Source organism: Ambystoma mexicanum, chromosome 9 (genome assembly GCF_040938575.1).
Source record: "Ambystoma mexicanum isolate Mex_15411 chromosome 9, UKY_AmexF1_1, whole genome shotgun sequence".
In the NCBI taxonomy this organism is placed as follows: Eukaryota; Metazoa; Chordata; class Amphibia; order Caudata; family Ambystomatidae; genus Ambystoma; species Ambystoma mexicanum.
In genome coordinates this window covers 130,223,234-130,245,423 of record NC_090931.1, presented here as the reverse complement: position 1 = coordinate 130,245,423, position 22,190 = coordinate 130,223,234, and the positions used below count along the sequence as shown (strand labels likewise).

At 44.6% G+C, this 22,190-nt stretch overlaps 1 protein-coding gene across 2 annotated transcripts in view; it reads right to left on the bottom strand.

Moving 5' to 3' along the window:
• DLAT (dihydrolipoamide S-acetyltransferase) overlaps positions 1–22,190 on the bottom strand; it is a 328,535-nt gene that overhangs the window by 264,564 nt on the left and 41,781 nt on the right. For both annotated transcript variants that reach the window (XM_069614289.1, XM_069614290.1), the window contains exon 4: positions 3,020–3,170. In XM_069614289.1, coding sequence (XP_069470390.1) covers positions 3,020–3,170 — 151 coding nt within the window. The remainder of the gene's footprint in view (positions 1–3,019; positions 3,171–22,190) is intronic.

The window sequence follows — 22,190 nt, the reverse complement described above, 5'->3', positions numbered from 1 at the left end:
AGAACTATGGTGTACCAAGCTGCCCGTTTTATGCGATTGTGAAAGGTTTGGTATTGCAAAGGATGTAGGATATTCTTCAAACCTAGCATTAAAGAAAGTCTTATTTACCAAACTACACATCACAAAACACTACGTGTCCAATAGTTCCCTCCTACTCACTACCAGCTGACCATAGGTGGTTACAATTTCTATTCACCCAACATTTGGTTACTACTGAAATCCTATAGGTCAAGCATACAGTTCACATTTGGTCATCAACGAGAGCACAACAGCAATAGGTCAGTATTGACCTCACTTGATCCCTTCAACCAAGCGGTCTACTACTGTAAGAGAAACCAAAACGTGTGCCTATGGAGTCAATTAGTATTTTTAAAAACAAACTACATGCCACCGTCAATAAACGAGAATCTCAGCCACCAATCGGAGGGCAGGTTTTCCAAACAGGTGTTATTCTGCAAAGCAATGCTGGTTGCAGTAACAATGCTGGCTAGTCATTAGCAACACTTGTGAAGGTCTTTTTACAGTACCTTTCAACACAAAATATTCTGAAACGTATGCTTCCTGCATGCAAGCAAACGCACGTGTTAAAAGAAACGCATACGTCACACTTGGACCAATTCTTGTTTTCTGAAAAAAGTATAGAACTACCCACAACAGAATCCATTACTCTAGCGCCTATGGCGAAGCAACCGTTTTTATATAAACTGTTTTCTGAAAACAATGCAAACAAATGGTTTAGGGAGCCCATACAAAAAAGGGCATTCTGCTTGTTGTGCACTCTGGACTAAACCAATAACCTTTTCTACTTTAAATAATTCAGAGTAAAGAATACTAGTAATTAATACACTATAATCCCATTATCACTTACATCATGCATTATAGATTGCGACCAGTCGCCTCTAAGTGCCACACAGCTTTGGTATAAACGCAATGCTTCACGTGAACCAGATTTGCTTTCTTTACATAAAATTGTCAAAAACGAGCAAACGTTCATCAAACTTTGAAAGAATTAATTTCACCTGACATCAGTTTTCCAGGAAACCGTTGGCAACAACAATGTGGGGGTTTGTGTCAGGAACTGCGTTACCTTGTTTGTCCAAAAGTGTTTCATCAATTTAAAAAAAACCCAGACAAGGACTTTCTCTAGACCTCAAAATCTTTAAAAATGGTGAAGGCGTGCAAGTAGCAGTTTGGTTTAAAGAAAGATATTCACATTCCTGCATTGAACATGCGTCTGGTCTGTATACTGTACCAACCGTTCTGAAGAAGAGACTAGCATTTTGGAAATTAGTAAACCATAAGAGGACAAAAACAAAAGTGTTAACAGTGAAGCACGGCACTTCAGGTATGCGCTCAGCAGTACAAATGTTAAGGGGGGGAGACAGCACAAAACCGAAAACATCAGCTACGAGAAAAACACGGAAGAACGTCGGGGTGACTGCAATCAGAACTGGTAAGCACATTTAAATGATTAAAGTTCGTACATGACGATGCTATTAAACAGTAGTTGCAGCAGCAACGGCAACTTGCAACTGTTTATTGCAAGGGTCTTACAGACACGTGCACCAAGCAAGGGAGAGTGGAAATGGATCACTGCACAACATGTACGGTCAACAAGCAGGCAGGCATATTGTCGTCGCATCAATAACACGCACACAGCAGCCCCGGTTCGCAGAGAGCATGCAAACATCATCTCCATGACGATAGCAGGCAGGGGGCCTCTTCTCAGTAAGAAATGCACAATGTTTTCAGAGTAATAAAGATGTACAGTCAACATTAAGGGGGGAAAGCCAAACAGAAAGATAAAAAAACAGATCCAGGCGGCGCTTCTGGAACAGGGGCAACATTGGGGTGCCCACGAGTGCCAATACCCACCCCCCACCTGATCCACCCACCCCCCCGCCCACACACATACAGCATGAGTGCAGCACAAGTGGCATTTCCTCCGAGTGTCTTGGGTTATGCATGGTGAACCGCTGGCACACCAAACGCGTCTGCGGCATCTCTACGATTTCAAGAGCAGGCTCCAAGAGCATGGTTGTAGCATATAAACAATGAAAGCTGGAACACGAAGGACACATCCAGCGGGGTGGAAAAAGCAAGGAAATCCAGATGACAGTGCTAGACGGACTGGAGCATAAGAACAAACATACCCCAAAATCAGGGTCTTTGGTCTGCTCTACAAGAACATTTTCATGTGTTCTCTGAACTGCACTATAAGACAACTAAAGTTCTAATAACTTACTTGAAACATTTGCAGGACACATTTGCAATATAATGCAATACTTTTTTACGTGTAGTCAAAAAGCTCATTTGCTACCCTGAAGCTACAAGGAGCGTACAAACAAGAAGGGTTACTAAGAGTTTGGGGCAGCCGTATTTTACTGAATAGGTTTAATAGTAAAATATTTTTGTGGGAGAAAATAGTAGTTCTATTTTCAATTAGTATTTTTAACCAAATAAAAATATATCAATTGTATGTTCTAATTTGGTTGGGATCCATACCTTTTTTAATGGAGCAATTCCTGTAAACACATAGGGGATTTTTAATATCCTCGCAAGATCAGGAATCGCATTCAAAGAGCCCCCCTTTGTGGTACGTTGTAGGAAGCCTGGGCCCATCGCCAGAGAAGTGCGGCTGGTATAAGGGGCGGACACTTGTATACCATTACTCCCCCTTTTGTTTCTTGGGGAGTTTGCCTGATTTTAGCAAGTAAAAAAAGCAGGAAAGGCCACTCGTTTTGGTGCCCTGGGTAAAAACATATGTCATTATTCTTGGTTGAAATTCTCTAAAATAGGAGATGGCTTTACATAAAACTCATGAATTAGAAGTAATAATTTTGTGCAAAATGTCTCAGAAAGGTTTGGAGTAAACAGTATTTAGGGCTAGTCTAGTTATCTATGGAGTCTATTGGTAGAGCGAAAACGGAAGTGCTACAGTGCTCCTGGAACCAACATAATTGTTTGCCCTCTCAGAAATCTCACAACAAAAACAGGGGTCACCTTGCTCAAGTCTCACCTTCAGATGAGGTGGGTAGGAGCTGCCCGGTGCCTGAACTGGAGGTGGTGGTGAAGGCGTCGCCGCTGCAGGTGGAGGCACAGAGGTAACGGGAGCAGAGGAATTCGCCATTTCCAACGTGTAATCTTTGAAGGCTGCTATCAATTCAGGCCTATAAAATACAGAACACAGCTGTTATTTCTTTCCAACAGCCTTTTCAAACTATGCAATATAAAATGCCAACATCTTCAAAAATTTTGTCCAATTAAACACGGTCCCCAGAAAAAATAAGTACTTGCTAACGTCCCCGTCACAAACTTTATAAACCATCTGCACCTCTCCAATGTCGACAGTATTTAAATACATTTAAAAAATGTTTTTTATCCAACTACCGCAGTAAATTGCAATCTGTGTGTGCAACGTATAAATAGTCTGAAACCCAGAACATTTCTAAGGATGACCTGTGTTGAGATGGATTTCTAGAATCTGGCCATATGGGCAGATTTTAAGAAGCCACCATAGTGATAGCGAACGGGGAACTCTGAAAGGTTAGCCAAAACCCAATCAAGCAAAACGTGGATCAGGCAAGGATATTCCCAGGAGAGTGCGAGTGTGGGTCAGGGGTCCATGACGAGTACACAAAATAATTCAAATTAGACAGGAATGTATACACATATTCTAGGCTATAGACCCACTACAACAGGTTAACAAAACATATATACTTTCACAAAAGTTCCTTAAAATGAATTCCAATGACTTAAACACCAAGTCACAAGTGAATTCCCCAACCTTAAGCAGTCCAATCCAGGGCGCAAAATGTCACAGGAACCAGAATGCATTTGTAGCAGGCAGGCCTCCGTATAGGTTCGTGCCAGGCCTTTTTACGCACAAAAACTTGTAAATACGACCACTCAATTATTTTCCGTGTACATGCTATGATATGGCATTTATAACGCGCCTACACACAAGTGTTTCAAGGAGTGAAAAGGCAAAGAAGGGGGAACAGAGGGAAGACAGAGACAACGATCTTACCAGGCCAGGTGACATTGAGATTGCGCAAGTGCCGGGGGTGGGTGGGAGGGAGAAGTGTGGGGGTAGGGAGGAGGGGGCAGTGCAGTACATAGGAAACAGTAAGATAAATAAGACAAATAAAAAGTGTGCCCAGCTAGTGGCAAGTGCAAGGGTTAAGTTCAGCCATCATGTGTCAAGTGCTGGTAGGGGGCTGTAGGGATAAGTCCACGAGTGCAAGGGTTTCCAAGGGGGCAGAGCAAGTGTGCAACTGGTGGGGAGGGGACCTGGGACCGAGATCAGAGGGCAGGCAGGTAACCAGTGCAGTTCAGCCAGGGGATCAACAGGGGAGAGGTGGGGAGAAAGCAGAAGGTCTTGAGGTGCTTCCGGAACCAGAGATGCTTCTCCTCAAGTTTCAGAGAGGCAGGGAGGCTGATCCAGTGGGAGGGCCCCAGCAGAAGAAAGATTTACCACCAACTCATTGCTGGGAGAAGCGACTGACCCTGAGGGAGTTGGAGGCGGAAGAGTGAAGAGCTCGAGAAGGAAGGTATTTAGGAAGAGAGAGTTGTGAAGGTATCGAGACCCCAGGCCCCAGAAGGCCTGGTTAACAATGCAGAGGATTTCTAACTTAACCCTCGCCGCCAGTGAAGAGATTTCAGTCCTGGAGAGATACGATCCTGGGTCTTGAGGCCAAAGACAAGTCTTGCAGTCCTATTTTGGATGAGTTGCAGAGGGCGGAGAGTAGAGGCAGGCAGATTTAGAAAGAGGCTGTTGCAGTAGTTCAGCCCTAGAGAGAACCAGAGCTCTATAGGCAGTGAGCTTCTGGGGGAAGGAGAGGAAAGTAAAAATACCTCCGAGGTGCAGCTGGTAGTGCGACTTCTTAAGAGACGTCAGATGTGAGGAGAGAAGGGGAGTGTGGAGTCGAAGATGAGGCAGAGGTTTTTAGCCTCACAGGTGGGAGCAGGAAGAGGGCCAAGAGAGGCCAGCCAGAGAGTGACAGGAAAGGAGGGAGAAGGTATGCCGATGAGGAGAATCTCTGCCTTACTGGCATTAAGGCAGAGATCATTGGCAGCACACCATTCCAGGTGGCGGAAGGGAGCCTGAAAATGAGTCGAGTGTCATCCGCATAGAACTGAAAGTTGGGCCAGAGAGCGGCAATGAATTGGGCAAGAGGTGCCAGGTATTGGTTGAACAGCCAGGGAGAGAGGTTAGACCCCTGGGGAACACCACAGGTAAAGATAGAGATAGAGGAGAGGAAGGACCCAAGTTGGACCTGGGAGGGTCGATCATAGAGGAAAGAAGTCAGCCAAGCCAGGTTATCAAGAAGGTTGAGCAGGATGGCATGGTTGACCGTATCAAAGGCAGAAAAGAGATCAAGTAGGATGAGGACACAGGGGGTGTTGGAATCAAGGTTAGAGCAGGAGCAACCAGACTGTCTGTGGCAACATTTACGTGCAAGTTTAGAGCAGAGGGCAGGGCAAAGGTCCAGTTACTTGACAGAAATCAGAACACTTCTTTTGATTTTTATCTACATGGATGTAATTGCAGCAAGCCATGGAGAAAAGCCTCTGAAACAGAATTTATTTCTCTGAAGCCTTTCAAAAAAGAAACTGCACGCTGTGATAAAAGGAATGTGTTCTTTCAATTCAGCTTCTGCTCGGTTGTGTTGTGTTGTGTAGATGCTCATGGAGCAAACAGAAACACTGTGAATATATGTTTTTTTGCATATAGTTCAATTAAAACTACAACACATTCCACTTAAGATTTTGCTAAGTGTTAGTATTAATGAAAATCTTAGTGCAAAGAGGGGACGATCTATGGCAGGAATTTTCAGTATGAAAAGATTTGATAACGATTTAAAATACATAAATATGTTGTTTCCTTAACAGTTGATTAATAAAGAAGGGAAAAGAACAATCGTCACTCTGCTGCACAATATTTCCAAGCATAGTATCGATTTGGAATGATTTGCATCTAGGAGAAGAGATCTCCCTCAAGTTCCTAAAACAGACTTTCAATAAAAATAGGTAAACGTGGTAGATATCAATGCTACATCACATGATATTTACATATTTGTTAAAATTCAGTGCATTAAGTAAGTTGATAGCAGCAATTCTAATGGACATCAGATTTGTGGTGAAGATTCACTGCCACAGACAGTGTGGAGTCAGAATTTGAAAGCATTTAAAATGTCTCTGCGGATAATATGATGGTTTCTCTTTAATCTGCAGGCATTCAGTTAGTGAATGTTTCAGGAATTCCGTCTGTTTTTTTATTTTACAAAAATTGACAAATGTTCCCACTATTACAGATGATTAGTTTAGCATGAACTTCGCCCGTTCTCCACAGATTGAATCTAAGTCTCATAAAAGCATGTCTGAGGAAAGGTGCCAGGCATTTAACAAAATAAAGCTTGGGTTGGCGATATATTTTGTGTCCAAAGGGTTTCCTATTAAAATCTGTGTACTACTAACTTTCCTGTCTTGTCAATATCCAATCAAATTGATCTAGTTTTTTGCCAGGTGCGAACCAGGTTGGTCATTAGCAAGTCAATTGATAGATCTGCTTTCTGGAGCTTGTCGCTTACTAGGTGCTTCCAAGTTGCGACAAACTTGTGGTCCGATGTGGTAATGTACTCAGTTTATACAGACATTAACACTTCTGACTTAATTGCTACCAGGCACTTCCTATACAATAGGCACATTTTCCATATATACAAAATTTTGAGTGATAATAACCCTAGTTCAAATTTTATAATAGCAACTGTAGATTCGATAAAATACGTTTCCAAAACTTTGCTGAACACCTTCGCCAAAATAATTCTGGTATTCCTGCCTTAGATTCAGCGCCATAAAGGGTGTGCATGAGAATTTGCCATATTTTGAATGAATGATTCTCGCCTGAGAAATCGCGGTTTGAATTTTAATTTCCAAAAAATATGGTAGATCTTGTGGTTGATCATTAATATTGATACCTAGGTAACAATACTCATGCACAATTTCAAGGGAGGTTTGCTGTATCGTCCATCGGTTGGTCTTGTTGTCATTACGTTGTTTGCCATTTGTTTTATCTAGGTTGAGTGACAATTCATTCTCCGTGGCGTAAGTGGTGAAAGCATCTAGAAGGTTCTGAAAACCTTTTGGCGTTTGACACCGCAAGACCAAATCGTCTACATACAGTAACCACAGGATGATTGGAGTTCCTAGTTTGGGGGCATCAGTTATGTGTCACGACCCTCGCCCAAAACACCCTCTGGCAAACCCATTGGCCAGGTGGAATCAGGACTTGGGACTCTAGAGCCTGGCATCCTCTTCAAAAGCCTTTATGCGGCCAGTCCTGGCGCCTATGGCGCCAGCTCATACACCATGAAAACAATGTGCTTGGGGACTATTTTATTGTATTATCAGCCAGCATGAAGGCATCCACATAGCTTGGTTCCTAAGAACCACGCTATGCGGTCTAGTGTTTTGGGTGTGGTAGCCTAGGGACTACTTTACCTGGACTATTTTGTTGGGGCTATTTAAACCACACTCGAGCAAGACAATACGCTTCACGTTACTTTGCAGCTTGCCATGTGACGCTCACCGTGTCCAGCTATTCCCTCGAACCTCGGAGAAGCAGAACCTGCAAGGAGACAAAAGGAAGATCATTAGCAGCAGCATCTTACCTGCAGTCTTCATCTTTAAACACTTGCAGCTACTGAGAACAGCTTCCTCGAATCTGCACGCCTCCCGGACAGAACAACCTGAAAGAGGAAGATAGAGGCAACATTAAAGAAAGCAGTAGAGACATTTACAAATTACGAACTGCTCAAAAGGCTTACCTGGCTGGTCGCCTCTCGGCTGGCACCACTTCGGACATTCCACTCGCGCTGAAGAACACCGCGACCTACAAGGAAGGAAAACACAGGTTAGCAAAGGCAAGACTTCGCAGCGCTGCGCATAGCGCTTACTTACCGCATCATAGCGCTCTTAATGCGCCATCATTTACCAGCAGGGCTCAACCAAGCCAGTTCGCCGTGCTGAAGCTCTGCATACCTAAGGGAGAACAAAAGAGACATTTTAAACAAAGAAAGGCATGCAGGATAGTAACAGCAATAAGACCTACCTGAACAATATCAAACGGGCCAGCGTCAGTGAAGTACCTGGACCGCACTCGCCCATGAAAGACAACACGCCCCTGCACAAGGCAGGACGGAGAGCACGTCTAATTCTACCACAAGGTGAGGAGAGGGCGCCAGAGGGACTGAAATCATACGGGGGTGGAGGGATGATACTTACCCCAGTCGGTCAGTCTTGAACACGGTCCTCCTGTATTTTCAGGCAGTACCTTCCCCGCAGAACACATCAGGGCAAAGCTGAGAAGCATACCAGCGAGTAACCCGGCTGGGTGGCGTCCCTGTGGATACCAGGTGAGCGCAACATTATGATCTTGTTGAATCTACTTTGAAGATCAGCAATAAAGAAGTTGAAAAGTACTTAAGTAAGTATGCATCCCTGCTTCAGGCCTCTGTGGGTTCTTATGGACGCTGAAGGTAACCCATCCAGAGTCAGTCGGACTTGAATAGTGGCGTCTGTGTGCAGAGATTCTATTAAGGTAGAAATGGATATTGAACACGCCGCTCTATGCAATTTCGCCACAGGTTGTCGAAGGCTGATCGAAAGTCCACAAACACCATGAAAACCTGTTGGTGCTGGGAGCTACAATGTGCTTTTATTGCACTGATTGACATGAGGTTTATGGAGGTGCCCAAACCACATATAAATCCAGTTGGAAATGGGTCACAAAGGTAGTTTTGCATTGAAATCACTCCGCACAATGATATATATTGCTGCTCTTGTTCCTAACTGGGCTAGAATCTATCCCACAGATACTTGCAGATCTTAACTGATTAATGACTACACCGGGGATCATATATGTTTATGACATATTGACTCTTAGCGGGTGCCCATCTGGTAAATCCCTAACAATCCCAACTAATCCATTCGCACTAACACAGTTCAGCTCTTCCATGTGTAGATCATTCTTTAGACTGATCAACAAGCCGTCTTCCTTTATTCCCCTTAGTTGCACAATTATGGATGGTGTTGCGGCCATCAATGATCTCCGTAGTTGCCCATGGTTCTTGTAAGGCCATAATTATGCATTCCTGATAAAGATCTACCAGGCCACTTTTCACCATATAATGCGAGTGGCCATGTGTGTTTCATGAAATTAAAGAGCTTTCTTTGCTAGGGCCTCTAAATAAGTTTTGACAGTAGTGTGTTAGGTCCCACTCCATCACATCAAAAGACGGATTCTCCTAGCAGATGGAGTGTTCATAAGACTAACTTTCCAAATGCCATCAGACCCAATACCAATTGTAATGTTTTCATACCTACACCACTCCTCATGTTGAGCGCCCTAACTGTGCAATCATTTGGTCTATTTTTTAACAGAGGATTTAGACTTCTGGAGATTTAACCATCAATGATGTTAGGTGACCAGTTAATGGTGTAATAATCAACACATTCTTCTCAGTCCACCAGTATAGTCGGCCATATACGATATCCATCATGACCTAGTGCAGTAATTTCTATCTTCAACTGTTCTACCAACACAAAGTCCTCATTTTTAATGTGTAATTGCAGCAGTAGATTGAGAAATGTCAAAAACAGCTGCCCCATTTTGTATCAATTCTCTAGGTGTACAGAAAATACTTCTAATCTGGATCACACATTTGTTGTGAGACAGTGCGGGCTCTGTGAGGTAGTCAGATGAGAAATATTTCCCAAACAACCTGCAACGGGTTACTTGAGGCAGAGGAAGTGGTAGGAAGAGGGTACACTAAAGGTCACATTTGTAAAGTTTTTTTTCCCCCAAATAAAAAAATAAAACTAGCACAATGATTTGATTGGAACGCATTTACCAGCCCTTGGAAAAAGAACCACAAAATAAAAACACTTCCAACCTAACTGTGGTGGATTGTTTAAAGGCGCGCTACCATAGATGATTATAAACCCTATAGCCTAAACAGAGTCAAACAACGCACTTAACATGGAACAAAGTGTTGTGGCCACAATGGTTAGGGGCTCACTGAAAAGGCTCCAAATAGAACTGAAGGGTTGCTTTAGCTTGAATGTAAACATGGTTTTATGTGTCTTCTCTAAATTGAATGCAAAGGTTATTCATATATATTGAGAGATGTAATTTTATGTTGATGTTGTAAAAGTTTGTTGATCAAACTACGGTTTGAATAAAAAAATATATATTTTTTAAAAATGAAGGGTTGCTTCTGTACATCCTATTGTGACACGAGGCAGCATTAGAAAATACCAGAAATTCCTAGAGCTAGATCTGAATTTCTGGGGAGAATAATAAGAAATGTGAGAAAAGGGGAAATGCAAAATTGCACACGCTTGTAATTAAATTTCTTCAAAGAGGAAAAACGCAGTCAGTAAATTCTAGCTTGACAACTAACATTTGGAGTTCAAGGAACGTCAGTGAAACAACTTGGATTTTCCTGATGTGGTGTAAAACATGATCAACTGGTAGAAATGCAAATCGATCTGCAAGGTTGGGTGCAAAGCACAACCCCAAGTTAGCAGGAAGCAGCATGTAGACAAGATATTGCAATTGTAACGAGGGAAAAGCTGTATTTCCATTGGCTGGTCAGGCGGACAAGAAATAAAAGCAGAGTCCCTCCATGACTGCTGTGCAAACCATTAGGTGAAACATTGCACAAGAGTGCCACATGAAAGAGGCACTGGGCCGTGGGGGGGCCGACTCCTACACTACGGTTTGAAGGTTGGCGACAGCAATGGGCACAATTCAGATCAGCAACACTTCGTGGTTTCAGCTACTCGCAAATAGCACCACTGTGATTCTTGAACACCTTATGGGCTCCCCTTGCTTCTGGGGTCCAGCACTCTGTTGAGGTGGCTCAGGCTTGGGCAGTCCTGCCTCGAGGGAGTCCGGAGGATCTTCCTGGAGTTCGGGTCTGGTTTAAAAACAATGCACTTGATTCTGTTGTTCCTGTCCACTGGCACTCAGTTCCAGCAGCAGCAAAGGAGTACAGCCAGCAGGGAGAGGGATTCCAGTAAAGTTAGTCTTGGGGTCAGTTGGCCCCACCAACCCAAGCGAAGAAGTTATCCGTTCCAGACTATGCTAGTCGATTCGAAATCTGGAGCTTCAGCACTGCAGCAGGGCTTGGCAAGGCAAACCAACAGTCCAGGAGGCTGTAGCAAGCTTCTCTTCCAATTTCTTCTTCGGTTCCTTCATCCAGTGGTCGACTCGGCCTTCTTTGCAAAAGACCTCTCCTTTTATGCCAGTTTCTCCCATTCATTCGCAGCCTTGCTGCCACTCACAGCAGGGTGGCTGTCCTCCAAGGACAGTCAGCCAGCCAGCCAGCCAGCCAATCACCTTTGGGTGGATTCCTGTAACCAAGGAGACTAAGCACAGGGAGGGCACCTCCCTCGCTTCCTGCCCTGCCAGACACGCTGGAGTCAGAGGCGAGCTTCACCAGTGAATCCCACCAAAGACAAAACAAACAAAAAGGGACCCAACCTGGTTTGGCGTGGAGAGTAAATCTCAAGAAGGACCTTACAAACAAGAAATGGCGAAAAAAAAAAAGACAGGCCATTTTGACAAAATGGGCACCCATGGGTGCAATACTGCAGCAGAGGATTCAGCCTGCTGTAAAAATGCACAATGGTAGGAAAATGAAACCACTGCCACCAGCCATTAAATGTAGTAAGGGTAATATAAAAAATGTTATATGAGAAGGCAGACAAAGGGGATTCTAAGTAACCCCCCAGCACTCCACATAAGATGGCATATGCTGGGCCTACAAAGAGAAAAGGTAAGTAAAGACAATTTCACTTTACTACTCTTGGAAACAGTAGTTTATCCAAGAGAAGGTATTTAAACCTTAACAGAAATCCAAAGGACTTCTCTGTGACACTGCACTGAAGGTGCTGTGTGTCACAATACAAAAAGATGATGGCTATGGAGTTTGTCAGACTCCAAAACCAAAAGACACACAGGGCTCAAATCAGAGAAAAATACAGGGCTCAAATCAGAGAAAAATACATGAGAGTGAGAAAAAGGTCTCACTCACTACAGGATAAAAATGTAAAGACCTAAAGTCCAGCAAACGAGCTGGGGTCTCTAAGGTAGAAGGGAATTAGCACAGAAATTAGAATTATCCCCAACACCTCCTTAGAGCGGGTAAGTGTACTACCCCCGCGTCCACTGCCCCTTCCTCTCCCAACCCCCCTTTTCCACATCTTCACCCCACCCAGAAAAACCAACCCACCCACCCACACCTGCCCCACTTAACTTTTCCTGCCTTGTCCCTCTTCGGCACCGGGAACACTAGTAATGCCACCATGTGAATAGCTGCCACAGAAAGAGAAGGGACCATCTGTAGTTCTCTTCTCCCCGATCCATGGCAGCCATCTTTGGCCAAACCAAATTCTGAAAGCTACTTCCATTCTTTCCATGTAGAAACCTTTATTTGCAGGTTTATACCTGTTCAAATTTACATATCACAAGTGCAAACCGGGTTGAGCCGACAGGCACCACTGCATCACGACAGCTCAATAAGCCAATACATTTGGGGCGTCATACTCAGTCAAAACATGGACCCCTTACCAACATGCCAGCTCCACCAGCAGGTAGTATGCTTCACTCGGGCCTATAACTGACGCCCCCTCCACTCCCCGCTCAGGTTCTATTGCTTAGATATAAACTCAATTATAGGATTACACATAATTCACACAAAGTTCAAATAACTACTTTAGTTGGATATACTAGAACAGTATATAATATACACTAAAGGGGCCAATAATGTAGAACACCCACGGTTTACACAATGAAGGCTAAGAAAGGTTTTCTTTTTGCTCGTTTCATCCCATAGGCATCTATGGGACAGTTTCTTTTTGCTTATTTTGCCCGTTGGAGGCAAGTCCATCCTACTGCTTTACTTGCCTGGATTTGTGCTCATTTTTATGCAGAAAATAAATGATCAGTCAATAAGACTATCAGTACCGAGAGATTGTCTCTTTATGGATTTCCTGTACTTTTAAAACTGCACACACCCTGAAGCCAAGTGCAGTTTGAATACTTTGTACAATACAATGTGTCCAGGATGAGCTAGTGGCAGCGGAACGTTTTCTACCATGTTCTCCTTTCTACTTGTACACAAATGCATTTTACTGCATAATGCCATAAAGAGTACCATATACTCTAAAATGGACTTGCCACAAGATTTGCACCCGTTCTTTCCTGGCAGCCTGTGTGTAGCTGGATGTGGGGGCTGGGACTGTCTGGTCCCAATCCACATCCATGCCCCCCCCCTCCTACTCCCCCTCCTCCCCCAACCCCTTATTCTGTGCTTGGACCCTAAGCCAACCACCACTCTCAACGCCCTGCTCGAGGATCTGTGCCTGCTGAGCCCTCAGACGTGTCCCTAAACCACCCGGTGGCCTGACCAGCTCCCTCCTGGGCTACCTCACTGCAGCCGTCACCATTCAGGGTGCATCATTGGAAGATGGAGGATCTTTAACTTGAGCTACAAGACGTCTGCTCCTACATTTTGAGCCTTCCTGTCACAAAAGAAGCAATGCAGGGCCTTCTTTTTTCGCCAACTGAAGATTGCTCGTCGCCACCTGACCGTTGCATCCAGTCTTCACTCCCTGGAGATCTCCAGAGGTCCCCTGCTACGCAGAAGTCTTCTTCCTCTCATGGCAAGGGTGACCTGCTGGCCGTTCTCTGGAACTGTAATACAAATCCTGCGGCTGAAATTGATATCTGTACTCAGGACACCTGGGCCTCCCTCGACTGGACCAAGAACAGAAGTATGCAGCCCCAACGAATTCAGACACCCTTGAAGTGGTCTCTGAGAAATTCAGAGTAAGAGTCTGGGTGGGGGGTAAGTTAACATACCTGTTTTACTCGCCTACCGGTCCTTCAAACGGGTTACATGTGTGTAAAGTCCTGGTCCGATTTCTCTAGCCTGACTTAGATTGATGGTGGTCTAGTCAAGGAAGAGTGTGTACTGTACCCGTTAACTACCCCGCCCCACCTCCTAAGAGTTTAGCCTGACCTGCTGCGCAACATTAGCATAGAAAGCCTAGTGAGCTTGAGGGAGGTCAATGGTGCTGCTGTCAGGAAGACCTACCTAAAAACCCTGACCACAAGGCTTAAAGAGAATCTCCCTAGGCGGGGCTTACAACTGACTCGTTCACTGCATAATGGGGGGGAAATTGATTTTTAAACAAAGAAATACATACACATATCCTGGAATCACCATGCGCATACACGAGTTGAACTGAAGTTCACCACAACCTAACATATAGACCTAAAAAAGGGAAAGATTACCCACGTTTTACCTAGTCCAAAGAGGGTTTAACAAATTACAAACTATTGCCCAAAGGGCAACCCAAAAATACAGTACAATAAAATAATATGCATTGGACCTACCAAGGTCCTAGTTCAGCCCCACACTCAGAAACATGGTAATACCTATTTTAACAGTGCCCAATGCTAACCTTAATGGGGAGACAGAGGTGGGGTGAAGAGAACTGCAGTGATTATTATATTAAATTTCCTCATAAATCACTGGGACCTTTCAAAATATAATTTTAGCAGGTAACTAGGAAACCCAGGGGGGAATCAAAGAAAAATACTGGAGTCTAGGCACGTCATCGTAGTAGTATCAAAAGGTTTATTTAGGAATACAAAACCGTCCCATAAAAACATAATTACGTATCCCACAGTAAAAAAATAAACTCCACCCTCATTAAAACCAGGCTACATATTTAAATACAAAAGCATTCAGTTCAAACAATTTACATAAAAAATGTCCTCAAAGTTAACGCATTCTTTAAAAAATGATAAAAGTCCCAACGCACACAAACTGAGTCCACCCATAACAGGTAGCACAGTGTTAGGCGGAAACCTGTGCAGTTCCCTCTGGGACCACTGCAAAAGATTTAGGACTACAGGTGTTTGGCGGTGAACCCACTTGGTAGCAGTCTGTACCACACAGATTCACTTGGTAGCTCTGGCTGAGCAGTCAGACTTCCCTCAAGAAGAGTTGAGCAGTATGTGGAGTATACAAAATAGGGCAATTCTGTCCCGCAAGACAAGCAAACATGCAACAAGGTTTAGTGTAAAGATATTAAGGTATTTATTTATAACAGAACATCTATGAAAAACACTATAGCACTTTCACGGCAAACAAATCAAACACAATTACTCTACGAAACGATCAATCCCCCCCTAGCAATATTTCGACAAGTCTAGGTTCTACCGGCACCACTTATTTTCAGACAGAGGTGTATACCTCAACCTAGGTGACACTTTAATATTGGTTAGGACGGGAGAGAAAAAGATAGGCAGGTTATGAAATCAACACAGTTCAATACTTCACGGGCAAAATGTACGGTAAGAAGGCAAGAACCACAATAGATCATAAAGTTCAGAGGCCAGGCCCACTCGGAGAGAGGCAAGGCGCGATGTCCCAAAAAGTCTCTAGTGGAGATGCATTCAAGTCTTTGTAGCAAATTGTTATCGGCAGATTGAACCAGTTCAGAACAACGAATGAGAAAAGCTTGGAGGCGACCCAATGGAACGGAGAGGATTAAGACACCTCACTCGAACCGATCGAAAGGGAAGCCAGGTGGACACGGTACCTTGTTGTGGAGGGCAGCTCCGGCGGGGGCAGTTGTTCCTGGTGGTGGATGCACGTCGGGTCTTTGCCAAGAGTATTGAGGTTCTCGTCGTCGAAGAAAAGTGAAGTCCGGTGCACCACCGGGGAAGAGACCAGTCGCGGAGTGCTCCGTCACAAGGCACCACCTTTTGGTCGCGGTACAGGGGTAGTGGCTATCCGGTTGCAGGGGTGTGTTGCACGGGCAATTCGACCACTTCGTCCTGAGGCGAATAAAAAGCAAAGGGGACTGGTTGTTCCCACCAGTCAGGGGAAGAGACTCTCCGGCAGGGAGATCTCCTCTGTCGTCGGGAAGTGGTGAGTCGGTTCCGCAGGGCTCCACCGGAGGTGTCGTCATGCAGGTCGGCTCAGCGTTACCCTCGTCGGATTCTTAGGTCCTGTGGCGACTTCTGAAGATCCAGTCCCAAAAGCCCTGCTTTTATGCAGAAAATCCCCATTCCTTCAGCCTAGCTGTCAATCAACACATGCTAAGTGGTGAGCGGGAAGGCTCACCACTTGGGCCAATCACTCCAGAGTGCGACCGGAGTTGGCAAGGCAACTCGGTCCAGGGTGCCTAAACCCCCCTCCGACACCCCTGTGATAACCCAGACAGAATGGCACTACTTTGGACGGAGGGTCTCTGTACAGAGCCCGCCAAAAGTGGAACAAAGGGCTCAACCTTTGGTTTAGGAGTCACAGAGACAAACACAGACGCCATTTTAAAAACCGAGTTCTGGCAGAAAATACCATCCGATAAACTTATTTACGATAAGTAGACCGGTGGTACGTTAGAGATTAACGAGTAAAAGTATCAATCTCCAACAATGGGACGAATCCCATAGGGTTAGGTTCGGGGTCGAACATAACAAGTAGTTTCCACTGCCACCAGCCAAAACTCGACGAGGGGGGACGGGACAGTGCCCCCTCGAGTAACAGATCCAGAAGTAATCGAATTACCCCTACTAGTATGTCCACAATAAGATGGTTTGTACTAGTTCTGTTAGTAAATTTAGGTCCAGTAAAGCCAATGGTGACTTTACATGCCCGGGGAGACAGTAGTCAGTCCCCGGGTATGGAGTCTATGGTGGAGGTCCGCTAGGACGCCCCAGTGCTACGGCACATAGGGTGCGGTGTAACACACATAGAAAAACATATGAGACCCTATGGAGTAAAAGACCCCATAGCCCATAGAACACATTGACATTCAAAGGAATTACACACATACATGTCCAAGAGTGGGAGAAAAAGAGTCTCACTCTTGGCAGGATGGAAAAAAAACAAACTCCCGAAATCCAGCAAAGCTGCTGGGGGACTCACTAGGTTAGGAAATTCAGCCTAAACAGAGAATTCACCCTAACACACAGTGCCGGTTCGTACTGAAGAAACCCCCGGCCCCACAGAAGAGGTTTAAGCGTACGCTCTCCAAGTAGAAAGCTGGACAAAACAGTAGGAAATGGGCCAAGTCTTCCATGGGCGCATCGCAAAACATGCATGATAGGTTTTCACTGCCATTCAACCAGGCCGCCACCACTGCTCTTAGATGAATACAATTAAAGTGTGCCCTGGTGATGGCAACACGTTGAGAAGGATTCTGTGTTCAAAGCATATATTTCTGCAGATCTGGGCTCGCAATAATTCCTGTTAGCGGGCCTCTGGATCTCAGAAGACTCCCTATTGTCCATAATGTGCCAAGAACACCCTTACTTTTATAGAGCTTAAAACAGTGGACGGCATAGCAACCCTGAGGAGAAAATATTGAGCCATATCCCCTTCTGACAATATTGCCTTTATATACCTTATCCAGGGAATCTTCAGGTAAGGGTCCCTAGGAACCAATTGTCTAATTGGGTCCTGTTTTAAACCGGCTTTGCGGTTACCCCAGACTAAGCCAATGGTTGACAGGCTGGGCTGCGATGGAGTCCCTAATAAACATGCAGCCTAATTCCTGATGGACTGCAAAATTAGGGGCCGAACAAGGAATCCCCAAAACCTGTTTCAGAAAAAAAAGTGTTCTACCCTAATAGGATGGATTCAACCTTACTGTTTCGTCACAACTCCATGCCATACCTGGCAACAGAAATAGCTTTCCCATTAAAAACCTTGAGAGCCAGCTTGACCGGTTTAGCCTTAAACATACCCATGGCTAGTGCCACCGCCCTATAGCCTGTTTAAACCTGGCAGTCTGCTTAACATGGGCTTCTGCACTAATGTTTGAAGGAAATTAACCCCCAGGTAGTCAAAATTAGAGACTCTCAGGAATCAAGATCCCCCCCCTTGCTATATATCGCCTGAAATTGCTACAAACCATTACTGCCGATTTTAGAGCATTAGCCTTTGGACACAGTGAATCCATGAATGAAGAATCATCATTGATCAGGTGCTGCAAGGCTCTGGGAGTACAGGCCAGTAACACCATCGTCTGCATAAGCCAGTAATGGCACACGCCAACTACCCAGTCTGGGGATGTTCAGAGTAAAATTAAGTAAATTGGTATAAAGACCATTAATATGCAAACAAAAAAAGCAGGGGGCGGGAGGTCAGCCCACAATCCTGGTGCATCCCTATGCACGGACCCTACACGTCGCTCCTTAGGCCACCGTGGATGAATGCAGTCTCTCCAGAAGATCCACCAGTGCACCTAGACAATTCATGGATCCAAGCACACACGACCATTGGTTACGATTGGCTTTGTCAAAGTTGGTGCTCCGATCCATGAAAGCAAGGAAAATTGGTTCATACTTAATATTTGTAGAGTGAGACACCACCAGACAGACATTTAGGGACTGCTCCGCTGTGCCAAGACCTGGTCTAAACCCCAACTAAATAGGGAAAGAAGATTACATTCCACCCAAGACTCCAATCTCCCCAGGAGAACCCTCCCCATGATCTTAAACACATAGTGTAAACGCGAAATGGGTATATACGACGCTGCTAGCGCCCTCGCTCCCCTTTTTATATATTGGCTGAATTACTGCAAGCGACCAGGAGACAGGGTGCTCACCCGCTGCACATAAAATCCATAGTCGGACCCAGAGGTCCAGTTCTGATAAGAACAGGTCTGCTGGAACATTATGAGGGCCTGGAGCCCTATTTCATTTTTGACTTATGGCCGAAACAATATCCCCTACTTTCAAAACAATATGTCCATTCACGGAGTGTGGCAACTGCTGGGGATATGTGGCCAGCGGTCATTCAATGGCCACTACTGCATCACCCACACTATATAGGGCAGAAAAATTTGCCACTAATGCCTTGTCAGAAACCATGACATCCGCACCTCTTGACTTACATTTGTAGAAAGGCCCACTGTTCACTATATCCCCAAAAAGCTTGTGGTCATTAGTGACCAAAGAATTGACCCAGGCCTCCCAAGACTTGGCTTCAATTAGCTTAGCTTAAAAAAAAAGAATTAAAAAAAGCCTAAGTCATAAAGGTAAAGCCACTGCCACCAACCATTCATGCAAACTTTCAATTGTATCAAACGGTTACCAGGTAAGTAAGAAAGGGGATACATTATATCCCCCAGCACACATAAGCTGGCTCACTTATACAAAATGTAAAGGGAATGATAATCCCCATTTACTACTTGGGAACAGTAGTTTACCCAAGTATATGAAAGAGAAATTAATAGGGGAGCCCGAAGGGGCAACCCAGCCTAAAGCCAAATGTTGTAGGAAACTAGAACTTTCACCATACACCATGGAGAGACATGAAAAGGTCACCCATAAAAAGAGGAAAAGACTAGGTGAGAGGGGAAAAAGGTAAAATAGTTAGCAAGTCCAAGCAAAAAGTTCTTGGTTTGACACAGGTCAGGAAGATTCACCATAAACATGAAAATCTTACCTAATAAGCAGGCTTTGAGAACTGTCCTTTTTAAAACACTGCCAGGCCACTAGCTATGGCCCACTGTCTATTTAAGAACACTAACAGAACACAACAGTAGGCACGGGCACTGCATATTTTAAAACACTACCTGCCCACTAGCCCTGGCCAGGGGGCATGGCAGACTGTCCATTTTAAAAAATATAACCAGACCACTGGCATTGGCCTTTGGCTGTGACCACTCCATTTTAAAACACTTGTAACCCATTGCTCAAAGACGTTAATCAATAAGACTGATTTTGACCTGTTTGACAGTGGCATTATTATGTATAAAAGATGGCAGGCTTTGAGAACTCAAATTTATTTTAGGCAACGCACAGCAATGTTAAATTTGACAAGGATCACACACTTTGGATAAGCAGCGTGCTACAAGCCCCTTTATTGGCCAGTCTCTTGGCGACTGTTGCGATACATCACATGACCCCAACTAACCACATTTAAACAGGACGGAAAAGAAAAGAAAAAAAAATGGCCAGCTGCAAGAATAATATGCCCAGCTACTCTTGCCCCCAGAGCGAAAATGAAAATCTGGCATCCATGAATATACGCACAGTAAGTGAGCAGATATCTTAAAGCTAAATATACAAATGTAGTTCAAATTAAGTTCCCCTTTGAAGACAGTGCGCAGGACAAAATAGCATTGAACTTTAAGAAAAGTAATGAACACCAGAAAAATTACCCGAGAGGGGAAATGTTCCGATAATCATGCTGGCAAAGCATAAAAGGTGCTCACCTTTTAAACCCACAACCTGTAGTGAAATAATCCCTGGAAAACAAAATCCCAATACGAGACAAGTGCTTGTGGTCTTGGGGGTAAGCATCTGCACAAGGAACATGACAACCAGAGTAAAATCCTGGTAGCCAAATACCCGAGCAAGCTTGCCAACCTCAAAAACCAAGGGGTTGCGTCTGCCCTCACGTTACGCCTTCCAACCAAATGTGTCATTTACTTGTGCCCTGAAAAGCAGCCACAATTAGGGGAAAATAACTGTGCCAGTGTGAAGATTGCAACTTCTCTTGCCACATCCTGGGCAAATACTCATGACTTACTTGCCCTTTCATCATTTCCAATCCTCAACCCCCATGTCTGGCTTGCAACAATGTTCTGCTTTATAAAGGTAACTTGCTAGGTACACATACCACAGTGTCATTCAAATATATATGAATACGTATAGAACTAGACAAAAAAATGTGTACAATTGTGGTATTATTTCCCATCTTGACTAGGAGACAAATACCATAATGCAATTCAGAAAAAGAATTGTCCCTCGCAGAGCACTGGGAACATAGATCTTTAAACCAAACCATATTGGGGCCAACAAAAGGTTATGCTAGTTTGCCTCACACCTGCAAGCTGGATTTGCAATTCTCCATGCATTTGCAGCACCATCCCCAGAGATACCTACTCTTTATGTGGTCCTCATGGCAGCTTGACCTTGCAATACTTGAAGGACTGACAGTAAGTAGCACGGTTGAAAAACAAATGATGCATATGCTGTGTGTTTTCTTAGTGTGTTAGGAGATATTTAAAACTAAGAAAACACACAGCATCCGGGACTGTGGCCTGTCTCCCATCCATGCAGTAAATGGGACAGACTTGCTTAGCAAGGAAGGGGCCCCTCAGGCCATGTTACTCTATGTGGTCTTGTAACTTGTGCTCATTTATTTGGCAACATGGCTTGAAGGGGCTAGCCGCTTCCTCGCTTTGGAGCTAAGCAGGGTCAGTCCCAGTTAATGCATGGAGTGAAGTCCCGGATGCCCATCGCGCCATGGCCAGTAATTTTTCACCCCAACGTCACAATAGCTGTAAAAATAGTGATTTTCTATAGCCACGGGTACAGAACTACAGATACCCTCAGCTATCTGTAGTCATTATAGTCGTGAATATTGGAAGAACGGCTGCAAAAAAATTAAAATGCTTCCCTGCCCACCTAGACCCTCACCAAGTGTCCCCCTTCTCTGTGCCTGCTCCCCCCACACCCATGATGGCTGCCTCACCTCCCCTAACCTGTCCCATTCCCCTAACACGCGCAGTTTCCATGACACAGTTTGCTTTGAGATATTGGCTATCCGTGGCCGTTCTGTACGATAGCTGCGGTTACAGAAAGGTTTTGTGTTGCAAACTAAGTCCCTAGACCCCCTCCCAACTCCCAAATTTCACTTGGTGTCCTCTTGCCACCCCATCACCCACCACCTGATAGCCTTTTTCTGTGTTTCATTTTTCAATACCCTTGGCTATTTCTCGTATTGTGAAGAACAAAAAAATCGTTACTGTTTCACTAGTCCACGAGGAGGTCATAGGGAGGCAGCACAGCAACGATCCACAAACTGTCCCAGAACACGCCCGCCAGTCCAAATAACAAGGATGATAGTGGGTCTGGGTGCGGAGTGAGAAAAAGCCCAAGAGGAATTCCAGTAATATTAAAAAACTGGAGCAAGGACAATGGAATGGCGTACTAGCAGCACAGCCAAACCAGATCTTCAAATGCAGCAGCCAATGTTAGTGGCAATCCCAGAGCAATTGAGGTTAAGAACTCATAGATAGACCATCTCTCCTAGAGAACTATACTCAGGGGATGGCCTACACATTGCGGCAGGCAGGCAGAGGTT